This window comes from Calypte anna, chromosome 6, assembly GCF_003957555.1.
Source record: "Calypte anna isolate BGI_N300 chromosome 6, bCalAnn1_v1.p, whole genome shotgun sequence".
Taxonomy (NCBI): Eukaryota; Metazoa; Chordata; class Aves; order Apodiformes; family Trochilidae; genus Calypte; species Calypte anna.
The window spans coordinates 797,814-822,850 of record NC_044252.1 but is presented as its reverse complement, the minus strand read 5'-3'; the positions used below and the strand labels follow the sequence as shown (position 1 = coordinate 822,850).

General features: G+C 51.7%; 2 protein-coding genes across 2 annotated transcripts in view; one reads left to right on the top strand and one right to left on the bottom strand.

Annotated features, from left to right (window-relative positions):
- Positions 1 to 354: 354 nt before the first annotated feature.
- On the top strand, positions 355 to 6,173 carry LOC103537679 (cytochrome P450 2C19). Its single transcript, XM_008503982.2, has 10 exons — positions 355 to 571; positions 941 to 1,103; positions 2,168 to 2,317; positions 2,735 to 2,895; positions 3,252 to 3,428; positions 3,854 to 3,995; positions 4,324 to 4,511; positions 4,733 to 4,874; positions 5,516 to 5,735; positions 5,841 to 6,173. Exons 1-9 carry the CDS (start codon positions 398 to 400, stop codon positions 5,695 to 5,697), a joined length of 1,479 nt encoding a protein of 492 aa, XP_008502204.2. The 5' UTR covers positions 355 to 397; the 3' UTR covers positions 5,698 to 5,735; positions 5,841 to 6,173.
- Positions 6,174 to 15,115: 8,942 nt separating this feature from the next.
- Positions 15,116 to 25,037, bottom strand: part of TLL2 (tolloid like 2) — a 44,966-nt gene continuing 35,044 nt past the window's right edge. Inside the window, exons 12-21 of the mRNA XM_030453104.1 lie at positions 24,318 to 24,463; positions 23,677 to 23,872; positions 22,358 to 22,483; positions 20,920 to 21,080; positions 20,009 to 20,189; positions 19,688 to 19,813; positions 18,986 to 19,113; positions 18,129 to 18,342; positions 17,347 to 17,597; positions 15,116 to 16,575 (exon numbers count right to left, since the gene is read on the bottom strand). Coding sequence (XP_030308964.1) covers positions 16,441 to 16,575; positions 17,347 to 17,597; positions 18,129 to 18,342; positions 18,986 to 19,113; positions 19,688 to 19,813; positions 20,009 to 20,189; positions 20,920 to 21,080; positions 22,358 to 22,483; positions 23,677 to 23,872; positions 24,318 to 24,463 — 1,664 coding nt within the window. The 3' untranslated portion in view covers positions 15,116 to 16,440. The remainder of the gene's footprint in view (positions 16,576 to 17,346; positions 17,598 to 18,128; positions 18,343 to 18,985; positions 19,114 to 19,687; positions 19,814 to 20,008; positions 20,190 to 20,919; positions 21,081 to 22,357; positions 22,484 to 23,676; positions 23,873 to 24,317; positions 24,464 to 25,037) is intronic.

The following is a 25,037-nucleotide window of genomic DNA, read 5'->3' as shown; positions in this document are numbered from 1 at the left end:
GAACCCCCAGAATGGCTCCTACAATCCTCCCTGAAGAACAGACTGTCCCACGATGTCCCCACAACAGGGACTCCCCGGGAGCACCCCGGTAGGAGAGGGTGGCCCTGGTGTGACCCCTTTAACAATGAACCCCAGGGCTTCAGGAGTCCATTTGATAAGTTTCTTAATCTCTCCTGGCCACGGGGGTTATCTGAGACGAGGTGTGTCTGCAGTGACCAAGCAGCACTGAGATAAGCCCTCTTTTCATAACGCAGGGCATGCTGACAAATGATTGACTGCTCACATTGCCCAACTCCAACACGTGATCCCAAAGCTGCTCCGGGGACAACAGAGCTCCCCAGGATATAAAGCAGGGATCCAGCAGGCAGAAGCAATCCCTCCCCAGCTGCACCAGCAAATGGAGCTCCTGGGAGCTGCTCTGCTCCTGCTCTGCATCACTTGCCTGCTCTCCTTCGCATCATGGAGAAGGAGGTCTGGGAAGGGGAAGATGCCTCCAGGACCAACTCCCCTTCCCATCCTAGGTAACCTCCTGCAGGTGAAGCCAAAGGACTTATCCAAAACCCTGGAGAAGGTAAGGCTGCTTTCTTCTGCTCTCAGACTTGTTTTTTGGGGTTTTTTGTTGTTTTTTTTCCTCTAAGAAATGCGTGGGACCTGTGCACGGGGAAAACCTGTGCACGGGGAAAGCCTTCATCCATAGCTTGTTGGTTGGCAATCCCTGAGGAGCAGAAAAGCCACAGGGATCTCAGCTGCCCCTCCTCACTGCCCTGGCCATTTTTCCTCAGATCCTTGTAGCTGGGAACCCTCCCCTCCCCTGCACCTCTCATGAGAGGACCAAGTCCTGAGGATGCTGGGGCTGCAGCAGCAGCAGCAAGGCTGCTTTGCAACCCCTCCTTCCCTCCTCTCAGCTCCATGGCCGTGGTTTCTCTTGCATTTTTGGCAGCTCAGTGAGAAGTATGGCCCCGTGTTCACAGTGCACATGGGCTCTGACCCCGTGGTGGTGTTGCACGGACACTCTGCTGTCAGGGAAGCCTTGATCGAGCGTGCCGATGAGTTTGCTGTCCGAGGACACATGCCAATAGGAGACAGGGCCAACAACGGGCTGGGTATGTGTGCTGAGCCGTGCTCCTTCTCCAGGGAGAAGGGAAGGGCTGGGGGGGCACGGGGTGGAAGCTGGAATGTCACATCCTAAAGGGAAGGCAGCGGGGAGGGTCCCACCTGGAGAAGGGAAGGCACAGCAGGATGGGGTAGGAGAGAAGTGGAGCTGGGTTGAGCTCAGGAATGGGCAGCAAAAGGGCAAGTGGGGTTGTTTAGTCTGGAGGAGGCTCAGGGGAGACCTCAGGAGCATCCAGGGTTCTCCCCAAGGGGGTGAGGGCAGATGGAGCTCCAGGCTCTGAGCTGGGTGGGCAGTGCCCTTCTCCAGAGGGATGTGTAGCCATCCTTGGATTGCTGCTGGGAGGACAGAGAAAGCTGCTGATAGCCCCAGGCTGCAGGAATCCCTTCCCAGCCCATCCAGGAGCCTTCCCAATGGCTCCAGTCTGGAGCAGAGGAGGCTCAGGGGAGAGAGACCTCATCACTCTCTACAGCTCCCTGAAAGGAGGTTGGAGCCAGGGGGGGTCGGGCTCTGCTCCCAGGCAGATATCAGTGGGACAAGAGGGTTAAGAGTCTAAAGCTCTGCCAGGGGAGGGTTAGGTGGGATATTGGGAAGAAATTCTTTGCAGAGAGGGTGCTGAGGCATTGGGATGGGCTGCCCAGGGAGGGGGTGGATTCTCCATCCCTGGAGGTTTTTAAGAAGAGCCTGGATGTGGCACTGAGTGCCATGGGCTGGGAACCACGAGGGTTGGATCAAGGATCAAGGGTTGGACTTGATGATCCCAGAGCTCCTTTCCAACCCAAATGATCCTGTGATTCTAAGTGGCAACAGCCACCAGCTATAGGAGGGAAAGTCTGAGCAGATGTGAGAGCTGAGCTGTTCCCCAGGAGGGTGGACATGTGGTGGAGAAAGCCCAAGGCAGGCAGCTGGGCTGCAGGACTCCAGAGCTTGCCTCCAAGCCCCCATCCTTGCTGACACTACCAGGGACAGGATTCACTGTCACCCTGAGCCTCTCTCTGTTCCTCTCACACCCAGCCCACCCTAGCCAGGCCTTCTCTTTTCCTTCTTGCTGTGCAGGGATCATTTTCAGCAACAACACGGAGTGGGTCCAGGCCAGGAAGTTTGCTGTCAGCACCCTGCGCAACTTTGGGATGGGGAAGAGGAGCATGGAGGAGAGGATCCTGGAGGAAGCTGAGCACTTGCTGGATGAGATCAACAAAACAAAGGGTATGCTCCAGGTTTTGTTATAGCTTCTTCTTGTTGTGACAACAACAACAACAACAACAAAGGACTCTGCTAAGGGAGCCCATGTGTTTAGCTTCAACTCAGCTGAAGTTCTGGTGTGTTTGCTCCATGCATCATCTACCCCTCATTAGAAAGCAGGAAATAACTCTGAAGTTCTCATGTGTTTGGTCCATAATCATCTACCCCCCATTAGAAAATTAGAAATTTCCTTATCAGGAAATAATTCCATGACCCTGTGCTGTGGGTTTTGGAGGACCCTCCCGTGACACTCAAAGGCTGTGCTCTGCTATTCCCACTGACAGCTCTGGTTGCCCACCATCCCCAGAAGCAGCCAGAGCTTGGGGAGAGGTTTTCCTGATGGTTTGTAACCATCTTTTTTTTTTTTTTTTGAAACCACAGGAGAAGCTTTTGACCCAACCTACATCCTGAGCTGTGCTGTCTCCAACATCATCTGCTCCATTGTCTTTGGGAAGCGATACGACTACAAAGACAAGAACTTCCTCTCCCTGATGGGCAGCATGGATATCATCTTTGAGAAGATGAACTCCATCTGGGGACAGGTACCTATAGCAGACAGCTCACAGTGGCAGTGTTGTCCCAGGTCAGCAGGAGGCCTCCTTTCCAGCCAAGTCCCATTCCAGCCTTCTGACTGGGACCCCACCAGTCCTGCTGCACAGCAGGGAGCTCATTCCAGAGCAAGCAGCAACCTCGCCAGCTCCCCCTGCTCCTGAGCACCCTTCTTCCCTCTCCACCTCCAAGATTCCCACTACAACTTCCAAGCAAGTCCCTACCACTCAGCCTCGTAGTCCTCCTGCTTGGCCCAGCTGGGAGGACTGGGGCTTTCCTAAGCTTTTTGCTCATATCAAGGGATGGGGCAATGGCTGTGCTATGGGCTTCCCTCTTTCTTCCCTTCCAGCTCTACCAGATGTTCCCAAACATCATGTATTACCTGCCTGGCCCACACAACAACATGTTTGATCAGTTTGATGCTCTAAAAGCCTTTGTGTACGAGGAGATGAAGCTCCACCAAGCCTCCCTGGATCCCAGCTCCCCTCAGGATTTCTTAGACTGCTACCTCTGCAAGATGCAGGAGGTAAGGAGGCAGCACAGAGCCCCAGCCACACCTGCACTGAGCCCATCCCTCTCCTCAACAACACAGGCTTTGGGATCAGCCTTCCCCAGGCAGCTGGGCTGGGCAGAGAGAGGACACCAGCAATGCCCCAGACGTGTCCTGTGCTCATGGCTCAGCATCTGCACACCCCTGCAGCTGCCTGGACAGCAAAACCTTCATCTGCCCTCACCAGAACAGAGGGACATGGGCAGCCTGCTCTGCAGTGCTCTCACTGGGAGGCAGGGAGGGGACAGGCAGCTCCTGGGCTGGCTGCACAAAGAGAGCACTGCAAGGGCCCCAAAACCTTTAGCAGAGAAATGCAATGGCTCTGGGTCAACAAGAAGGCAAGGATGACATAAGAAAGGGACACGGCTCAGCCAGAGAAATAATCCAGCTTTTTTCCCTAGGAGAAAGACAATCCCAGTTCCAGCTTCCACATGAAGAACCTGATAACCACAACCTTTGACTTGTTCCTTGGTGGCACTGAGACAACCAGCACCACCATAAGATATGGCCTTCTGCTGCTTATCAAATACCCCAAGATCCAAGGTACCAACCTATGACCTCTGGCTCTTTCCCAAGTTTTCTCCTCTTATATTTTACCTAAAGGGGCTAAGTCCTTGCACCACCATTCCCCAGGGTGACCATCAGAGACCCCTCAGCATCACTGGTACCATCCCCTTCACAGCCAGGGGCCTGACTGTGTCCCCAGTTTCCCCCCCCCCATTTAGCCAGCTCACCCTGCACTGGAGCTGTGTCCTCACCACCACCAAACCCAACAACATCCATGCTCCTGGTCCCCTCTGATGTGGGGAACCTCTTTGGGTAAGGTTTGGTTTTTACTTACCCACTGTATGGTTTGTGCCTCTGGTGACAGAGAAAGTCCAAGAAGAGATTGACCAGGTGGTGGGGAGGTCCCGGAGACCTTGTTTGGCTGACAGGCCCCAGATGCCCTACACGGATGCAGTGGTCCATGAAATCCAGAGGTTCATCAAGCTCATCCCCCTGAGTGTCCCTCATTCTGTGGACAAAGACACCTGCTTCAGGGAATATGTCATCCCCAAGGTCAGTGGGAAAGCCCAACAAGGAGCTGGCAGCATGTGAGCCCTTGGGCTGCCAGCTACAAACCAGGAGCTGGGAATTCTTGACCTCCCCTTCCCAATGGGAAACCAAAGGCACTGGAGGGGCTGTGCTGGGCAGCTCAGGCTCCACTTGGCAGGCAGTAGGATCAAATCCTTTCACTGGGCTCCCCTCCATGCTCTGCTCTTCCCCTCCTGTTCCCTTAGGGCACCACAATCTTTCCTGTCCTCAGCTCTGTCCTCCACGATGAAAAAGAGTTTCCAAACCCAGATGAGTTCTGCCCTGAACACTTCTTGAACAAGAATGGCACCTTTAGGAAGAGTGAGTTCTTCATCCCCTTCTCAGCAGGTAAGAGAGGCTTTCTCTCTCTCCACCTTTTCCTCTCTGCCTCCTCCTCTGGGCACCACCCTGCCTTTCCATACAGCCCCCCTTCTTCCCAGCACTGCTGCTTCCTTGGGACTCCTTGCTCTCTGGATAACTCTACCTGTTGCCCCCTTCCTAGGAGGGCAGATGGAAGCTGCATCTTCCCTCTTGTCCAGGCCTGGTGGCTTCTCAAGCCTGCCAAGAGGAGTTGCTGATGTAAGGATGTGAGTGGGACTGGGTGACTTTCTGAAACCCCCCTCAGCTTCCTGCACAGCCACCAAAGCCATCCCTACCCAGCCTCTCTTTCTGGGGTAGCTCCACTTCTCCCCAGCACCTCTTAAGGACCTCTCAGGCTACATGCAAGCCACCAACAGCCCTGACCCCTGGAGTTCTCTGCATCACCTTGCTCTCATCTTGCCTCCTGTGATGCCCCCAACGCCTCTCTAAGTCTTCTCCTGTTCCTGCTCTTCCTCCACACAGTCAACAAAAGTGTTACAGCTCTTTCTCCAACAAACTCTCCTTTTTCAAGGACCCTTTGTGACAGCCCCCCCACTGCTGGATAAAGCTGCAGCACACACCTGCTTGGTACAAGCCTTCTGATTGCCTTTTGCTCTTTTCACCTCCAGGGAAGAGAATTTGCCCTGGCGAGGGCCTGGCACGCATGGAGATATTCCTGCTGATAGCTGCCATCTTGCAGAACTACACCTTGAAGGCTGTCATCAACCCCCAGGAGCTCAGCATAACCCCAACCCTGAGTGGCATAGGGAATATCCCTCCTGCCTTCCAGCTCTGTGCTCTGCCTCGCTGAGGAGCACAACCCCACTCCCCACCATGTCCCTGCCTGCCTTCTCCTATGCGAAGTGCTCTAGGTGGCCCTGCTCTGGCAGGGGGGGTTGGACTAGATGATCTTTCGAGGTCCCTTCCAACCCCTAGGATTCTATGATTCTATGATTCTCCTCTCCATCCTCCTTACTAAAACCAAAGGCACCGGGCCCCCTCTCCAAGGCCTCCAGGGAGGCAGCCCAGAGACAGCTACGTGCACAGAGGAGACACCTTCAAACCCTACCAGAGATGCTCCAGCCCCTGGCAGGGATGCCCTGGGTGACACAGCATCCACAGACTCACCGAGCACAGTGACTGCACCCAAAAAGCACCTTTTCTCCCCAGGGTGGCTCCCGTGGCTGCCCAGGACCTGCTTCTCCTGCAGCACTTGTCCCACCAAGAGCAGATGGGTAGTGCTGGACTTTAATAACCCAATCAATAAAGGGAAAGCTATTTATGAGACTCAGGCTGTTCACCTCGTCACTGCAGAGCAGCTCTGTGGAAGGGCTGTACCTCCCAGGGCAAGGGTCCTGCCTGCTTCACCCTGCTGCAAGGAGCCCCATGCCAGAGGCAGCACATCACCAACAGCATCACAGAACCATAGAATCATTTGGGTTGGAAAGGAGCTCTGGGATCACCAAGTCCAACCCTTGATCCACTCCCCCTGTGGTTCCCAGCCCATGGCACTCAGTGCCACATCCAGGCTCTTCTTAAAAACCTCCAGGGATGGAGAATCCACCCCCTCCCTGGGCAGCCCATCCCAATGCCTGAGCACCCTCTCTGGAAAGAATTTCTTCCCAATATCCCACCTAACCCTCCCCTGGCAGAGCTTTAGACTCTTAACCCTCTTGTCCCACTGCTATCTGCCTGGGAGCAGAGCCCGACCCCCCCCTGGCTCCAACCTCCTTTCAGGGAGAGAGTGATGAGGTCTCCCCTGAGCCTCCTCTGCTCCAGACTGGAGCCATTGGGAAGGCTCCTGGATGGGCTGGGAAGGGATTCCTGCAGCCTGGGGCTATCAGCAGCTTTCTCTGTCCTCCCAGCAGCAATCCAAGGATGGTTGCACATCCTTCTGGAGAAAGGCACTGCCCACCCAGCTCAGAGCCTGGAGCTCCATCTGCCCTCACCCCCTCTGGATGCTCCTGGGGGATCCTCTCATTTCCCAGGCACTCCATGGCCCAGCCTTTCCACAGGCTGGGAGCACCTTCCCTGTCCCAGAACCAGAGGCTGGAAGGGATCTCAAGGATCACCTGGCCCAACCTCTCCAGGTAATAGCCCTACATCTCCTCTCACCTGAGTGATGTGGACTCCAACTCTCTGGACACTCTTTTTTTTTTTTTTTCCCCATCAGTATCACTGCAAGGATTTCAATGTTCTTTATTAAGATGCATTACTTGAGGAGGAGAGCAGCACCATCTCTCCCAGGGGGGTTGGGTATTCCAGGGGAATCTGCTTTTGCTTCTGCATCTCAGGAGCATCATTCCAAACGAGTCCTTTCCCCACCCCAAGTCTCTCTGGCCTGTTCTTTGTAGAATTTCAAGTCTGCACAAAGAGCAAACTCGTGTTCATGAACTGCCACCATCTGACCCCTGGTGTCCAGGAGGAAGATTGTGTCTGTTGTTCCTGGCCCCAGCCTCTCCTTCTGCTTTTCTGTCAGTGAGGGGCTGGATCATTTTCATAAATAACTTCCACCTCAGGTGACTCTCTTCTTGGCACCTTCATCCTCTTGGGCTTGAGCTGTCTGTGGATGTCTGGTCTGGGGTGTTTGTCTTGCTCTTCATCTGCTGAGGTGTTTGGTGTCTCCTGCACTATGTTCATATAAAAGCTCTAGAGGAAAACCACAATTTCTGTGTTGGTTGCCACTCAGAGTCCCAAGAGAGAACACAGTGTGCAAGAACCTCCCCCCTTCTCCCTCTGGAAATACTTGGCAGTATTTTGAAGGCCATGTCATATTTGCTCCCATCTCAGCTTCACTCCCTCCTTTTTTTGCCCATGCCAGAGGCATCTCCAACCCTGAGTACCATGGGTTCTCTCTTAGGGGCCAGCCTTACAGCCAGTCCTACCCTGAGCATCCCTTGGGTGATGGTGAGAAGCAGTAAGAGCTGACTTACACCTGGAGGGCCAGGAGGGAACCTTTCATATTCATCTTCTCCCTGCCCAGTGGGACCTTGGTGCTCCTGAAGCAATAAAAAAAAACCAGTGACAAACAACAGTGAGCTGCAAACAACAGGGTAAGAAGCACAAGGCACTGAGAAAATGTCCCCTTACTAAACAGGTTTTAGGACAGCCTCAGGGGGTAATATTTGGGGTGATATCCAAGAGATTCTAAGCTGGGTGTCACAACACTTCCAGTTGGAACCCTCAGAGGGTCCACTTGCTGCCTGGCCAGGAGAATGAGCTTCCAGAGGGGAAACCTCAGTGCCCAAGAGTTTTATTAGAACATCAGAAGCCTGGCTGGTCCTCTAACACATCCCTTTCACATTTACAGCCAGAAAAAAATAGCAAATATTTATGGTAATCACAACCACCAACTCTGGGGAAATAATCTCCCTCAGTACTACCTTCCTTTCCACAGTGAGGGGACAAAGAGCCACACAGGTACTGGAGCTGGTTAAAACATGTGGCAGGGGAAGGAAAGGGCCCTTTCCAGGCAGAACTGTCAGTGTCTGGCTGTCCCGTGGCATCTCTCCTCTCTGGGCAGGCTGACTCTTTGGTGGGGTGGGTGATTTGTGGTGTGTGATTTCCTTGGGGTGAGAAGAGCCCTGCCACGGGCTGGAGCAGAGGAACGAGGGGACCAAGCTGAACACACTGCAAACCCCCTTGGCAGCATTGCTGGGGGCAACACCATTCTGGAGAGGGAGGATTCCTAAACTATTTCCTTTGGGAAACGGCACAGAAATCCAATGATGCCATGAGATTATTCTGTGGTTTCAATTCCATGGTTCTATGGAATCCCTGGAAGAATGGGGATTATAATTTGGGTCAGTTTTTTGGTTTTGTAACTTCCCAGCTGGTCAGCAGCCCCTTTGGGGGTGCCCCTCCAACATTCTCCTGTTTATTTCTCTTCTGTCCTTCTGAACCTCGAGCTCCCAAGGCTGAGGTGCAGCCTTTGGGAGACAGAGCCCAGAGAGTGTGGGTGCCAAGGGATGTGGGTCCCGAACATCCCAAGAGCTCCCGAGGATGCTGAAGCAGTTTCCTGATGCAGAGCTCTGGGCTTGGGAGCAGCAAGGCAGGAGATGGGAGGCACTCACCTGTTCCCAGCTCCACTTTTTCCTCTGGAGGACACAGACCATGGCCAAGATGACTGCAAGGACCAAGGCCACCACGCTGGGTACCCCTGCAGCTGCTCCCACCACCCAGGGCTGGTACTAACTTAGAGAGAAGGAGACTCAGGTCAAGGGCATGCAGAGGGATCCTGCAGCTCCCTGGGTGGCTGCCAGAAAGAGAAATGTCAATGCCAGGAGCAAAACTGCAGCCCCAGAGGGGAAAGGTGGTGTCCAGTTCAGCTGTCCTGCACGCTGGCATGGGCAGAGAGAGCAGGGCTGGGACTGCAGGGGGAAAAGACACAATTTAGTTAAATAATGCATTGAATAATGCAGCAAACTCTTACCCCAGAAGAACAATGTGTCTGGGCTGTTGTGTTTCCAGATGTGGGTGCAGAAGTCTAGAAATAAAATAGTTTACAAACTTTACAAACAAAAACCAAAAGCAAACAAAAAACCAAAGCAAAACAAAAAACAACCAACCAAACAAAAACCCAAAAAAACCCAAACCAAAACAAAAAAAGGAAAAAAAAAAAGAAAAAAAGATGCTTCATACAGGGCAAACAAGGAGAGAGGCCCAGGGATCAGTTGTAAGAGCCCAACACCAGCACTGGGGCAGAACCACACAGAGCACCCAGCTGCACCCTGAGGTGCCCCTGGCAGTCATAAGCAAGAACCCAAACTCTGCTCCTTCCAGCAAGGCCTCTGACTAAATGGCATATGAACAGTTATTTTCCTCCAAGAGAAAAGGATGCTCTGTTTAATGAAGAACAACCAGGATCACTACCCAGACCTGCATCCCTCTCTCAGAATCTCCAGTGACCCTGCCCAGTGCCTGCAACTCAGCACAAAAGGGCAACTGAGCCCTGGATGGATCACCCAGCAGTGAAGTCCCAGACTAATTCGGGTGGGAAGGCATCTCACCTGTCTTTACTGCTACAGAATAATGTCAGAGGGGTTAGGGCAGGCTGGCAGGAGATCCACATCAAGACTCACCCATAAAAGCAGCAATTTCTTTGGCAGAAGCCCAGCCCCCAGCTCCTATCCAGGTAAAATGCTGGTGAGAATGAGAATGCTGCTCCCCATCCCACACCAGGTACTTACTGAAGTCAGAGTCGTGTTGTAAAGCAGGGGAAGGGATGTTTTCTCCCACAGGGAAACAAACCCAGCCTGAAACAAAGGAGCAGGGAGTGTTAGCAGCTGGGGGATGGCCCTGGCCAGGTGCTTCTCAGGTGACTGGAAATGATGGCATGAGAACACATTCCTGGGAGCTGAACAGGGGAGGCATGGGAGAGAGAAACCAGAGAAAACAAAAATCCCTGCCCTGCCACTGCAGAAAGGGCTCTGAGGAAACACAGACTGGTTTGCTGGAATTATTTATAGTCAGCAGAGCCTGTGAGCAGCCAGGGCTTTGTCACTGGTCACGTTTACACTGAGAGCTCCTGGGGGAGGAAGGGGAAGGGTGGTGAAGGCTTGGGGAGCTTGTAGAGCAGCAAGGATTTGCACCTGCAACCCTTGAGTCTCAGTGATCCCATCTGCCTGTGGGTATGTCAGATCCTCCTGGGGATTCAAGGAAAACTGGAAGTGATAGAAGCACATTCACTGCTCCTCCCTGCCCCAGTGGGCTGCAGGCAGAGGAAGGGAGGTGTTCAGCAAAGCCTGGGCTGGGGGTGCTGTCTGTCTGTCTGTCTGTCTGCTGGGATGCTGCCAGGAGAAGTGTTGGCAGTGATGGGGCAGAGCTGGGAGAGATGATATCCCAGAGATGGGGTATGGGATATCAGGGGAGATGGGATATAAAGGGATATGGGGTATCAGGGGAGATGGGGTATCAGGGGAGATGGGATATCAGGGGAGATGGGATATAAAGGGATATGGGATATCAGGGGATATGGGGTATCAGGGGAGATGGGGTATCAGGGGAATGGTCTCCCCTGTAACCCAGAGGTAACTCCTCCACACACCTGGATGCAGCAGATCTTTCAATCCACTTGGGCTCAGTGTTACTCATGACCCCAGCCAGTCCCAGAAACACAGAAGCATTAAATAAGGGTAGTGGCAGAGCAAAGCTGCTGAGTGTCCCTTGGTGCAGCTCTGGTGTCCTGGGACGTGTCAGGAAAATGCTGAGAAGAGCTTTGCTTGTTTTCACATCCACAAAAAGCCAGCAGGAAGCAGACTGGGGAGAGCCTGGTGCCTTCTGAAGGAGGAGGTCCAGGTACTCCAAGTTTGCCCGTGGAAGTCTGATTCCTGCAGGTTTTGGGGAAGGAAGGCTCAGATGCAAGCAAGCTGTGAGTGGGAGCTTTGGCTCAGCCCAGGCCCTGCAGCCCAGGGGTGGGACACAGCAAAGCAGAGGGGATGGATGATAGTGGAAAACCCAGGATTCACCTTCCCGTTACAGCCCCCAGCCAGAGCCTTGGCTAGAAGGGTGCATGCAGGCTGTGGATGTTGTGCTGGGACCCTGAACTTTGAACAACTTAATTTATGGGGCTGCAGATGTTGGGAAAAGCCTTGGAGCAGGCAGACCCAGCCAGCAATGGGTCTCTGTCATTAGGGGTGCAGAGATTGCTGGTGCCAGCTGGGGGTGAAATAAAGCTGAGACATTTCTCACCTGAACTTTCTGCTGTGCCTTCCTTACTGAAACACACCTGGCAGAACAGCTGACCTGCTCATGTTTGAGCTTAGATTTGCATATCTGCCTCTTCTCAGCTGTACATTTATTTTATTTCCTTCTTCTTGGGTAAAGGCAGTGCCCTTAATGGACTTTATTATTAATTACCTGGCTGTGCATGCAGGTTAAATGGAAGTTTGAATAGGAGGAGCCACACAAATAAGTTGTATGCCTCTGGGCACCTTTCCCCACTCAAGTTACTTGTGAAAATCTATTTGGTTTTGCAACTATTTATAAATTTAAGTTGCCATTTAGAAAGAGCTGGGTTACAAGGAGCTGATTAGCAGCCCTTGGTTGATCCCAGCAGAAATTCCCTGGCTTATTCAATCACAGTTCCACACCAGGTTAAATGCTTTGCTACTTAAGGTAGGTCACTACCAGATGGACTGTTTACATTTGAACAAGATTCAAAGGAAAATCCATATTTAAAGGGAAACCCTGGTTCTGCCCAGTCCCAAACCCTTTGAGGATGTTTTGGGGGCACTCTCATGGAATTAATTAATTACTATAATTCAGAGGAGGGGAGGATGCTGCAGCCCCAGAGCCAGCTGGCTGCTGCTTTCACTCCCAGACTCTTCCTTGGCTATTCCCAAGCAGACACCAAGTGCAGGTCAGGAAATCTCCTGCCCATGATCCAGGGCACAAACCTTCCATTTGCTGCAGCCCCCCCTGAGCCCAGGCAGTCCCTGCAGGGCAGGAAAGCTGGGGGAGACACTGGAATCTTGAGGAGATGCAGAGCTAAGAGGAAAGGAAGGGAAAACCTTCCCTGGGGAGCTTTTCACCCAGCAGTCCTGCAGCTTCACTTCTGTACCCAAAAAATCCCCACCAAAACCCAAAAAAGTGAAGGGAAGAGCCACCCAAGGGGGCAGGTTCCCATCACTCACCATTTTGCTGTTTTCCAGGAGAAATCCCTGCTGGTGGTGGTGCCTGCAGCTGCCCCAGCACAGCTCCCTGGAGGATGAGTTCCTCTTCCTGCTCGGAACTGAGGAGGAGGAGAGGAAGGCATTTGGGCTGACTCAGCCAACCTGGCTGGGACCCAGCACCCCTGCAGGGCTTGGACAGGGACAGGCAGAGCCCTGGGGAGCTGGGGTTTGGGGTGCTGGGGATTCCCCCTCTTCCCTGCCAGCCTCACACCAAGCAAAGCTGCTCCTGGCTGCCAGGACGTGTTTAATCCACACCACAGGGAAAAAAATCCTGGTTCTGCTTTCTCAGGTCAGCACTTGGGTTGCCAGAGCAGCAGGGCAAAGTGAAGGGTTCCTGCTGGCTGGATGCTGAGCCCCACAAACCTGCCTGGGCATCACTCTGTGTCTGAAGCCTGCTGGACCTCTGGGTACTTGGATTTTTAAGGGATGCAGAGTCTCCTGGCACACACTGGATGCTGCCTTCAGCTTCTCACACCTGGTGGCTGGACAGTCAGTCCTTGGGGGCTTTCTGGAAAATGAAATCCCCTTCCTGGAAATAAGGAGAGAAAATGAGGACTGGGCACACCACGGGTGGCAGGGAGTCACTGTGGAAAGGGACATTAAGGGAACAGGGTGGTCAAACAGCAGGGAAGAAGTAAAAAAAATAAAGGGATAGATTGTGCAGACAGCAAGATCCCATCTCAGTGTCTGTGTGTGTCTCTAACAGCCCTGACTCCACTTCATATTCCACCTCTCATTTCCCAGCAGCTTCACCTGGGCTCCATCATTTCTTGTATCACAACAGTGCCTTGGGCATTGGTCTCTCTGTGTGCCTGGAGCCTTCTGCACCCTCACTTTGGGAATGATATCCACCTGCTGGCTTGTCCATCAGAAGCTACATGGGTCTGCTTGCTCCTTGCTTCATCCTCATCACTGCTTTGCCCTGGGGAAGAGCTGGGAGGAGATTCCAGTCACCAGAGAGGTGTGAGTGGCCACAGGAAATGTTCTGGGTGATGGGACACACGTGAGCTGGGTGTGTGTTGGGAAAAGAACACAGAGATGTGACCCCTAACCAGCAGGGCTGGTGTCAAACAGTCAGCTGAGAGAGGAGGAAAAGCATTTAGGAAGGAATTCTTCAGTGTGAGGCTGCTGAGACACTGGCACAGGTGGCCCATCCCTGGGAATGTCCCATCCCTGGGAATGTCCCATCCCTGGAAACGTCCAAGGATGGGACTTTGAGCAACCTGGTCAGATGCAGAGGGGTTGGATGAGCTTAAAGATCCCTTCCAACCCAAACCATCCTATAATTTTTAGGTGCTGCCTGAACCTTTTATTGCCAGACCACACCTCTGCAGCAAGGAACATCTTGTGCTCATCCTGCTGTCCTTTGCACACAAGTCTCAAGTCCCAGGGTCTTTGGGACCTGCTGCTGAAGGCCACACCATGTCATGCAGTAAATGAGATTCCTCTTTTGAAGTCAGCTCACAGGCTGTTTCCCAAATCCCTCTTGTTGATCACTGCAGATCTGCATCCCAGCCCATAGATGCAGCTCATGAAACAGAAGGATGCAGCCCTTTGGCTGACCAACCTGTTCCTCTGTCCTTTAGGTCCCCACCTGACTGCAAAAGCCAGGAGAAAGTTAAAGGCTCAAGGGAAAAAAAATAAATAAATAAAAAAATCACTTCCTACAGAGAGCAAATCCCTTCCAGCATTAGCACAGACACAGCCAAGCACTGGCAGAACAAGGAATGCATTAAGAAAGCTCCTGCCCCGGAGGTAAGTGGTAAAGCCTGAACACAACACAAGGTGCAGCTCTCCCCAGCCTGTAGGCTCCTTCCAGGCACAGGTACACTGGTGGCTGCCCCCCACATCCCCTTCTGCCCCTAAAACCCACCAATTTCTGAACTGTAAAACCACAGACAGGTCAGAACAGGTACAGACACCTCACACACCTTAGAGGTTCTGAATGTTGTTTTTTTTCTTAAGAAACTTTCACACATTTAGATTTATTGACTGCAGAGCCCAGTCAGTACAGCAGGAACACCCTACAGAACCCATGGGATGCCAGGCACAGAACCTGCAGGGCTGCCAACCAGGGGAGCAGGGAAAATCACCAGCATGGGGAGCAGAGATGGGAAAACACACTCCCCCAGTCACCTCCTCCCAGAGTCAGTTTTCACAGGTCAGCAGGAACCACTTAGGAACCACTCCTGGCCACCTCAAACTCCTCTCCTCTTTCCCAGGCATTCCCACATTTTTTTTCCAGTCCTGAGTCACTGCAATCTTCCTTGCCTGAGGGGAGGGCAGGTCCCATCTAGCAGAGCTGACATCCCCAGACCTGTGTGGCCAAGCTGCTGGAGATCAGGGGTCTTGCCTGGAAAAAGGCCACGGAATTTGGAGAGAAGAACAGAGCAGAGCTAACAAACCAAACCAAACCAAACCAAACCAAACCAAACCCAACAGAAATAAGGTGGTTTTGTACAGCCATAGTCAGTGGTACAGTACTCTTCACCTGACACTTCTTAAGGCTTGGACTGCTGCTCTCCACATGCAGATTTGACACACACAGCATCCTGTAGGGACCTGCAGAAATGACTTTATTTTCCTCACGCTGAGCAAGAAAACATTTCCATGCATTTGCTTCTCCTAAGTATTCACAATACTTGGGCTGTATCCTGCTCAAGGATTTCTGGAGAGAGCTCTGGGTCTGTTTATTCCCACCTGGAAAGGCTCTCATCTCCAGGAATGTCACTGGTGCCTGACACTGCCCCCAGGCTTCTCCACGCTCAGACACCAGAGAGGAGGTGTCAGTACATTGAGGGGAGCCTGACAGTACCTTGGTTCTGTAAACATAGTAATCCTTGGATTATAAATACTTTATTAAAGCTAACACACCTCAGCTTTTAGCTCGGGGCTGCCCACGAGTGCCTCGATGAAGTCTCATTCAGAAGAGTCTCATTATTTCCTATTTTTTTTCCTTCCCACGTCAACAGCTCAGTTACAGTGGTTCCCCCCAAAAGCATACTTTTCCCTAGTTTTTTGTTGTTGTTTTTTTTTTTCCCCCCCAAAAGAAGTACCAAGCTACCTGTTAGTGTCCATGTCTACAAGTCCATGGCTTGGTAGCTTCCACGTTCATAAATAACTGCACCACAGAGCATGTCTGAGCCTGTTCCTGCTCAAAGTGCTTAAGTCACTGTTCTGCTTGCACCCCAGCCAGGGAATCCAGAGCCTGGGGGCCACAGGAACAGGGAGGAAGCAGGAGGTCCCAGTGCCCCCTCACTCAAATACTTCCATTCAACCATGAACATTACTGAAAATCAGGCACTGGGCCCTTCTTGTTCAGCAGGATCCAAGCAGTTGGCAGCCTGAAAGAGGCTCTCCCAGTGCCCAACCCACAGGAACCAAGAGCATCACAATAGATGGGACAGAAGTGATGGGGTCCCAGCCACCTGGTTGTTCCCTTATTGCACAGAGTATTTGGGGCTGGCAGGGGGAGAGAGAGAGGCTCCCAAGGTCCTTTGAGAAAATCCTACTGGGTGTCTGTCCACACCATCTGCTCCAGCAAAATTCCACCTGGGAACAGGCTCTGCAAGGGATGAAGGCTTTCCTCAGGTCAGCCTCAGTTCTCACTCAGCCCCGTGGCATGCTGTGCAAAAAAAATGATGTTTCTGCCCTGGTAGGTGTGATTAGAAGATGATTTTTGGTCCTGGGTACATTAACATGCTGATAATTTCAGAGGCAAACTTTTGAGACTCGGTTTGGTTCTGGTCTGAGAACAGGCTGTACACTGCTGCTTTTGGGCAGGTGCACAGAAGCTTAAAAAAAAAAAAAAAAAACCAAGACAAGGATCACAGTTAAATGTCTCAATCTTCAGGTCAGAATGTCTGTGAAGAGCAGTCAAACTACTTCCTCATGTGCAACGCATCCTGAAATTTGGTACTGATGTACTGGGCATGGAAACCTTTCTTGTTGATGGTGTCATCTGTGTGGAACTGGATCATGATGGAGTCCCCCGCAGAGTAGATTTCTTCCAGAGGCTGCAGGAAAGCAAAGAAGAGAGCACAGGGTGGTCAGATCTGGCTGAACACCTGTCTGCACCATCATGATGGAATTTAAGCCCACGGACTGGCCAAAAAATCCCCAAACCACAGGCAAGGAGAGCTCAGTCCCTCCTGAGTCCCTCCTTTTGCCCTTTCTGGTTGCAGACTGATGCCAGCCCAGTCCCCAGTGCTCCCAGCTGCTTTTTGCAGGTCACATTCACTCCCTGGCTGCTCTCCTCCCAGTCTTTAGAGTTTCCTCTAGTTTGTCCAGGCCTTTTCAGGACGCTGTGCAATCCAACCCAGCCCTGGTTTGGCAGCTGAGCCTCTCTGAGGAACCCCTGGAGGAGGGCTGTGACCTCTCACAACCTCCCTGGGCTGCTCTGCAGGACCAACACTTTCCCAGCCACAAGGACATCTCTGCTCTGCTGCCCTCAGCTTCTTCCCCAAGCTGCTACCCCCCCTTTTTTTTCCAGCCTGTTCCCCCTGGAGCAAGGACTGCTCCAACACTGCCTCTCTCTTTAATGCAATAACAACCTGCTCCATTTCAGTGCTGAAGTCCCAGAGGAACCAAACTCATTTTCATCCCCATCCCCTTACTGGGGACACAGGAGAGCTGAGGAGCCAGCACACCACCATGGAGCCAGCACCCAGCTCTGCATGTCCCCCCACCCTCTGTTCTTGTCCCAGCATGGCCACAGGGTGACTTGGATTTGGGTTGGAAGTGTCTGGGTACTGATGCCTACAAAATCCATCCCCCCCAGAGCTTACCCCAGAGCCACAGAAACGTCCCAGTCGGGGTGCAGTGCTGTCATAGCCATCATAAACCTCCAGGTAGTCATACCCACAGTCAGCCTCCTCCTCCACCTCAAAGGTCTGGAATATCAGCTCCACCCCATACCCATCTTCAGCCACGATCACCCATTCACAGTCTGCTTGGCCCGGGTAGTTGTTGTCCCCAAACTGAGCATGGGAAAACAGCTCCTTGGTTTGCACTTCAGCCTTCAAGAGCCCACCACACTCTGGAGTGAAGAAAGAGCACAAAAAACAACCTCAAAGAGTCAGCACCCCAACTTTGGGATGAGAAGAGAAGAGAGAAGAGAGAAGAGAGAAGAGAGAAGAGAGAAGAGAGAAGAGAGAAGAGAGAAGAGAAGAGAGAAGAGAGAAGAGAGAAGAGAGAAGAGAGAAGAGAGAAGAGAGAAGAGAGAAGAGAGAAGAGAGAAGAGAGAAGAGAGAAGAGAGAAGAGAGAAGAGAAGAGAGAAGAGAAGAGAAGAGAAGAGAAGAGAAGAGAAGAGAAGAGAGAAAGAGAAGAGAAGAGAAGAGAAGAGAGAAGAGAAGAGAAGAGAAGAGAAGAGAAGAGAGAGAAGAGAAGAGAGAAGAGAAGAGAAGAGAAGAGAAGAGAAGAGAAGAGAAGAGAAGAGAAGAGAAGAGAGAAGAGAAGAGAAGAGAAGAGAGAGAAGAGAAGAGAAGAGAAGAGAAGAGAAGAGAAGAGAAGAGAAGAGAAGAGAAGAGAAGAGAGAAGACCTCCAGCACAAAATTACCACCATCTTACCCGTGCTGTGCTTTGCCTGGAAACCTTTCCTTTGCACAGAAGCATCAGAGTAAAACCTGAGGAACATCTTGTTGGTAGAAGCCAGGACAGGGTCTGGTTTCTTGCTGCCACAGAAGCGGCCAAGGATGGGGGACTTGCTGGTGGGCCCATCGTAGAGTTCCAGGTGGTCGTAGGCACATTCCTGGTGCTGCTCAATCTCAAACTCACTGAAGGTCTAGAGCAAGGACAAGGAGCATCAGGACAGACGTTTGTAAATCTGAGCATGCAAGAGGCCAATGGTCTGTCCCAACCCTCCCCCAGACTGAACACAGCAGCATTTTTCCAGGTAAAAAAGTGATCTCAGGGTGCCAAAGCTCAGAAGTTCACATGAATGTGTACTGTGCAGCCTTAGCTTTGCTGCCTCACCTGGGTGTGTGGCAGCAGTTTCCAGCTTCAGGCCTCACACACTCTTCTTTCCCTGCCTAGCACACTAACTGGGAATTGCTTCCGTGCTGCTTTGCCATTTCCCTCCCTTGCATGGGCATTCTGCACAGCTCTGGGCATCCCCACATGCATCAGGCCATGCTCCTGATGCTTCTCCCTCAGAGCCTGACCCTGCCACCACCTTGTGTCCCAAAGAGGAGGTCACAAGGAAGACACCTTGGAGCTTCTGTTAGCAGAACGATGCTCTGCAGCTGCCACTTGCTGGGGTGTCCCCCAAACTGCTTCACATCTCCAGTCCCTCTGAGACCTTCTGCAGCCTCCTGGGAGGGACACTGTCCTCTCAGCAGCCAGCACAGGACCCAGAGGGACCAACCTGCCCTTGGTGGGAGGAATTTCCCTGCAGGTCCTGCCCCTCCCTCAGCTGGGCTACTCACGACTTTGACGCGGTGGCCGGGGGTGGCAGAGATGTCCCAGGTGCACTCCTTGCGGCTGGGGTACTTGTCAGGCCAGTTGGGGCTGCTCATGGTCCCCTCTGCACTGCTCAGCTTGTGCTCACAGCCAGCTTGAGAGGGAGAGAGATGAGCAGATGGGGGGGGTAGATCCTGGGAACCCTGGAGCATCCTCCCTGCTCCCTCCTGCCTGCCAAGACCCTCTGCATGGGGCTTCAGCCACTGAACAAGACCTTCCAGGGTTAATCCCTCATTGGGGGGTGTTTGTGCCACACTTTTTTGAGATAACCTGGGGCCTCATTAATCTCATCCACTGCCAGATGTATTCTCCTGCTCCTCCTCCACCTCTGCCCAGTGCCCAGGGACACAGTGTCCAACCCCTCCAGCCTCCTGGCTCCAGTGCTTTCTCAGCCTGGAGCTTCTCTGCCAGCTTGGGAAGCTGAACCAGCTCACAGGGAGGGCAGACAGGGACCAGAGAATGTTCAGAAGAAGGTTAGGGCTGCAGGCAGAAGGTCATTTTGCCAGCAGCAGGTGCTTAACCCAACTCATCCTTTCTCTTCTGACTCAAACCAAAGGATCAGAGGAAGCAGCAGGCATGAGTCCCATGGTGATGTCCCACAGCTCCTCCTTTGGCTGCCCCTACCCCTGGCCCCCATCAGGGTGAAGCAGCTTGTGGGGACACTTTACCTTCTTTACAGTCATGGGCATTTTCGTGCAGGATGAAGCCATTCCTGCACTGGCAGACGTAGCTCCCAAAGGTGTTGATGCACTCGTGCTGGCAGCCCCCGTTGTCTTTGGAGCATTCGTCCTTGTCTGGGGAGGATCAAACCAACAAACACTGATGAGAAAGAGGCTGAATTGTCTTTCAATTACCTTTCATTCTTTTTTTTTTAGAGGTAACCACCCACCTCAGGCTCTGCCTGCTTTGACCAGAGGCTGAAGAACCCCCCAGAAACCCCACGAGGTTCAGTCAGGGTGCTCAGCAAGTGAAAGAACACAGCCACCTACCAGAGAAGTAGTGAACTTTAAAGCCTTTCTTGGAGACCGTGTTGTCTGATCTGAACTCCAGCCTCATGTTGTTGCCATGGGACGTGATCACTTCGGGCTTCTCAGAGCCACAGAACTTGCCATGCAGCTTGGAGTCCGAGGCCAGCCCGCTGCGCACCTCGACGTAGTCGTACTTACAGACCTGCCAGGAGACAGGGCAGGAGGGGAGTCCTCAGCTCCCTGGGCTGGGAACAGAGCTTGCATTTCACAGGAAGGGACAGAGGCTTGGCTGAGAGGGCACAGGAACAACTTTGTACTTAAACACACTCCTAACTTCCCCAAATTCTCCTCTGTCAGTGCCCTCCCACCCCATCCCACCCCCTTGCTGCCCTGCTCTTAAGTGTGGGTGTGTTTATCAGAATAGCAAAACTTCCCTTTAATTGAGCTAAAATAATTACTCCCATCTTATTTAAAAACCTGATTGGGTGACCTTCAGCAGGCTGCTAAGTTAAGGAAGAGCCACAGCTCCCATTTAGAGCAGGGAAAGTGAGACCTGAATGTTGGACTGAAACTCCTCCCTGTCCCTAGCAGGGCAGAGCACACATTACTGCTCATTCCAATCCTTGGAGCACTCCACTGCACATATCCAAGTATTTTCCTGCACAGGCAGCTCTAGAGAGGGTGGGGATGGGACAGGTTTCAGGGCTGGAAAGCATAAGCAGAGCAAAGAAGCCCCTGTGTAACACAACAGCTTTAACTCTTCCACTCCATAGAGACAGCAGAGCCAGACTCTGGGGAGAACTGGCTGCTTGTACCAGGGAAACAACACTGGGAAAGAGTCTCCTCTTGCTTGTACCCCCAGGGATTTACCCAGTGGACAGGTGCAGAGATGCAGGATGCAGGGATGCAGGATGCAGGGATAGGGTACGTACATCATTGCCTTCCAGCTCGAACACTTGGAACTGCAGAGAGATCCTGTACTGGGCTGGAGCCACCACCTGCCAGACGCAGTGTTTGTTAGTAGGATACTCCTTGGGCCAGCCAGGGCTGGTAATGGTCCCGTTGAGCTTGGTGATGAAGCCCCCACAGGCAGCTGGAGAGGCAATAAATGAACACAAGTTTTACTCGGTCCTGCTCAGACACAGAGATGGGGCTGGGAAAGGGACCCGGATCCTGGGGAGGGGGGGGTGGCACATTCCAAATCCCAGCCTCCAGGACAGGCTTAACATGCTGGGAGCTGTGAAGGAGACAGCTATAAACCACACACACCATTCTAGCTCCCCAGCTGTAAATCACACCCAGTCAGCCCGTGCCCTGAGAGCCACTGGAGGCACCTCAGCTTGATTCCTTTTGTCCTCTCTGGCCTTGGGGATCAGTACAAACTGCAGGTATAAAGGGCAGCTTGGGAAATTGCCCCACACTCTGTCCTACACCCCTCACTATTCCAGGTTTATGACCAATGGAATAACTGGAGGAAAATGGAATCCTAAGGGAAAACACCCCTGAAGAGCTGACAGCTCTTCATGGCTTGTTATACATGGACTGCATCCTTGGGGGAAACTGAGCACAAAGCCTTGGCTTTTTATCCCATTTCCCTAAAACATTTAGGGCATCTCAGCTTCATCCTCTTGTGTGGAAGGGCATGGCTTTTACCTCAAAGGAAGCAACAGCAGTTTGCTCTTTTGCAGCAAAATCCTATTTGCAAGGAAGCAATTTTTCCTTGCTGTTTCTTGGGATTAATGAGGCAAGGGCAGGTCTTCAAAACCTGCAGGGATAAAAGCTTTCTGGGGCTTGTCCCCAGCATCATCTGCCATTAGAATGAAATGCCCAAGGGAGCAGCTTCAATTAAAAACGTGGCTGAAGAAACAAAAGCGATTTACTCGGATGGGCATCACAACAGTTTCACAGTCTGTCCTTCCTGTAGTACCCAGAAACAAGGAGTTTAAAATAATGTCTGTTCTACGTGCAAGAAACACGTGGATATTTCCTCCTACAAAAGAAATGTAATTTTTAAAAAAAATAATAAATGTAGCCTTAGATTGAAATACTTTTGGGGCACTTGATGGTTAGATGGTGATGCCCACCCTGCCCCAGGGAATCACAGGATACTTTTGGTGTGCTGCCCAGTGGGATCCCTGCTCTGAACAGGGCTTAGAGATGGGTTTAGAGATGCTGAGCTTAGAGAACCAGAGTGTTTTCAGTTTTTTCCATGGAAGATGTTCAACAAGAAGAAATTTTTCAGGTGGGGGAAGACAAACAGAACCAAAGAGGATGCAGCAGGAGGAAAATAATCTGCAGGGTTTGTTCAGGTCCATTACCTGCTGGGGTGGCTGCCCTACAGAGAGGTGCCTACACCTGTATGTTGCTCACCTTCACAGCTCTTTTTGTCAGCTGTCAGCTCATAGCCAGGCTCACAGGTGCATCTGTAGCTGCCCAGGGTGTTCTCACAGTGCTGCTCACACCCCCCATTGTCTGGCAGGGAACACTCATCCATCTCTGTCAGGAGGAAAACCCAAACAAGTCACACACACCCCTGACCCACCTCCAGCTCCTCACATTCCTCACCCAACACTTCCTGAGACAAGGAGCCTGGGAGACATCCCTGCCTGTGTTTGCCAGCTTGAGAGAAGCCAAAGTGCCCTGAGGAAGGAGCATCCTCAGGGTTTGAACAGAACCTGAGAAACCTCAGTGAGGAAATCCAGGCACTGGGAGAGGTGCTCAGGGACTGGAACTGAGCATCTGTCACTCATCTCCCACCCACCCACAGCCCCTGGCTGTTTGCATCTCTTAAATTTACAGGACAACATACTCCATGAATTGAATTTTAACTTGGTTTTTCGTGCATAAGTGCACAGATTAAGAATTCTGGGTTGTGAGTTATGAAACCTTATGAGTTGAAAGCTGAGTAAGTGATTTGTAGTGGTGACAGATCAGTCTGCACAAAGGGGAACCAGTCCTGCTCTGCTTGTTGGTTGTATCTCCCAATGAGCTCAGGAAACAAAAGCTTTAATTCTCAGAGTCCTTGAAATCTGAGAAACCCAAACAGACTGTGACACCCTTAACACAAAGGTTAAAGTAGGAATAAATAAAGGAGTTATGCAATCCAAACACTGACACTGCAGCTGTGATTTCTGTACTGAACCCAGGAGAAACAGGACTCCCCAGCTGGCAGCAGCTCCACAGGTATTTTCCCAAGTTGGGTATTTCTCCATCAGGATGCTGGTCAAGAACCAGGTCCCACTCTTCAGGAAAATCCTGGTTTTATTTGCATCCTCCTTAGTTCAGGAACCCACAGTTCTCCTAAAGCACTGGGGCACTTTCCCACTTGCACCCAGACTTACCCTCTCTGCAGAGGTTTCTTGGGGAACAGAACTCAAGCAGAGAGCTGTTTTTAACACCCTCTGTGCAGTGCTGAATGAGGGTCACACTCTGCCCAGCTGTGATCCATCACTGAAAGGCTCATTATTTTTTTTGGAAATAGGCTTTGTGTCCCAGCTGGGGCAGTGGTGTCTGTGTCCATCACCACTCCAGGACCAATCTGTGTATCAGCTTGGTGCTGGCAGCTGCACAGAGAGCTCTAAAAGCTCCTCACTCCCAGTGGATCAGAGTGCTGATGATCCTTTTGGGGTGGCAGCAGGTTAGGGAATGAGTGATGCTCAACTCGGGCCTTGGGAAGTGCTAGTACATACCTTTAAAGAAGTTTGCTGCAAAGCCTGCTTTATTGATGGTTGCATCAGATGCAAACTTCATCCAGACTTTATTTGAGCTGGACTTGATATCTTCTGGCTTCTCATAGCCACAGAAGTGGCCGATGAGGGGGCTGGACTCCGTGAGCCCATCTCTGATCTCCAGGTAGTCATAGGAACAGGCATCGTGCCATTCAACCTGCAATGGGAAAAGGGATGAGCTCTCCCAACCTGCCCTGCTCCCTGGGGAACAGAAAAAAGCTGCTCTGGGCAGTCACAGACACCCTGCAGGCTGCCAAGACACAGGTTTTTTGTCTGGAGTGTGAGCATTTAATTAATGAGCATTTAATGTCACTGGGCCAGGGGGTGAGTTAAGGATTCTCAAGCCCTTCCTTAGCATCACCAACACTTTTGTGCCCCTTCTAATTCTGTCCAGAGCAACAGGTTTTGGAAACTCATCATATTGAAAACACTGCTTCAAAATCTTTCAGTGAGCTCCTGGTGGGGAGGAACAATGTTCTGAAATATTCAAAACGGTTTTTTTTTTTAAAAAAAATATGGTTTACATCACTTTCTGTTTGACATTAAAAGCTCTACAGAGGCAAAACAATACCCACAATATCACATACAGCAACACTTCTCACCTCGAAGGCCTGAAAGGTGATTCCTATGTGGAAGCCCTCGGAGACTGTGATCTTCCAGATGCACTCCTTGGAAGGTCTGTAGTCATCGGGGTAGTTGGGAGATTGGATCTGGCCAGCATCCTTGTGGATCTCCCCACCACAAATAGCTGCAGAGAAGGAAAAAAAAAAAGCCAGGTGAGGTTGCAGGTTTTCCCTTGGGCAAAGCCTGCCTTGTGCACACCTTTCCTCCTCATTTCAATCGGCACCAACACCAATTTTTATGAGTCTGTGTGTTTCACACTCTGTCACTTCAGTAACTGCTTAAAAGAGCCATTGGGGACCAGGAAAAGCTGAGAAAAAACAAAAAACAACAACAAAAAACCAAACCAAAACAAAAAAACCCAACCAAAAAACCCCCTCCAATCCAACAGAACTAAATAAACCCAGTTAGAATCAATTCCAGCCAGAGGATGGCAGTGTGAACCAGCAGGAGCTGAGACCCTACAGCTGCCTGTGGAAATTCAGGTTTTGTGCCAAGAAATGGAAGTGTAAAGACCAAGAACAGAAAACTTGGTTAATTTTTTTTGCTGTAAAAACTAAGCAGGTATAAGAAGGCACGCTGCTGGTTTGTTGGTGGCTCTGGTGGCATCGCTGCTGCCCTGCTGAGGTGCCAGCAGCCCAGGGGCAGGGAAGGTTCCAAAGTCCCTGTCCTAAAGTTCTGATCTTCTGTGGGTGAAATGC

Coding starts and splice junctions, on each gene's coding strand:
- LOC103537679 (XM_008503982.2), top strand. CDS start 398: ATGGAGCTCCTGGGAGCTGCTCTGCTCCTGCTCTGCATCACTTGCCTG. Junction 3,429..3,853: donor ACCTCTGCAAGATGCAGGAG/GTAAGGAGGCAG, acceptor TTTTTTCCCTAG/GAGAAAGACAATCCCAGTTC. Junction 4,875..5,515: donor CTTCATCCCCTTCTCAGCAG/GTAAGAGAGGCT, acceptor TTTCACCTCCAG/GGAAGAGAATTTGCCCTGGC.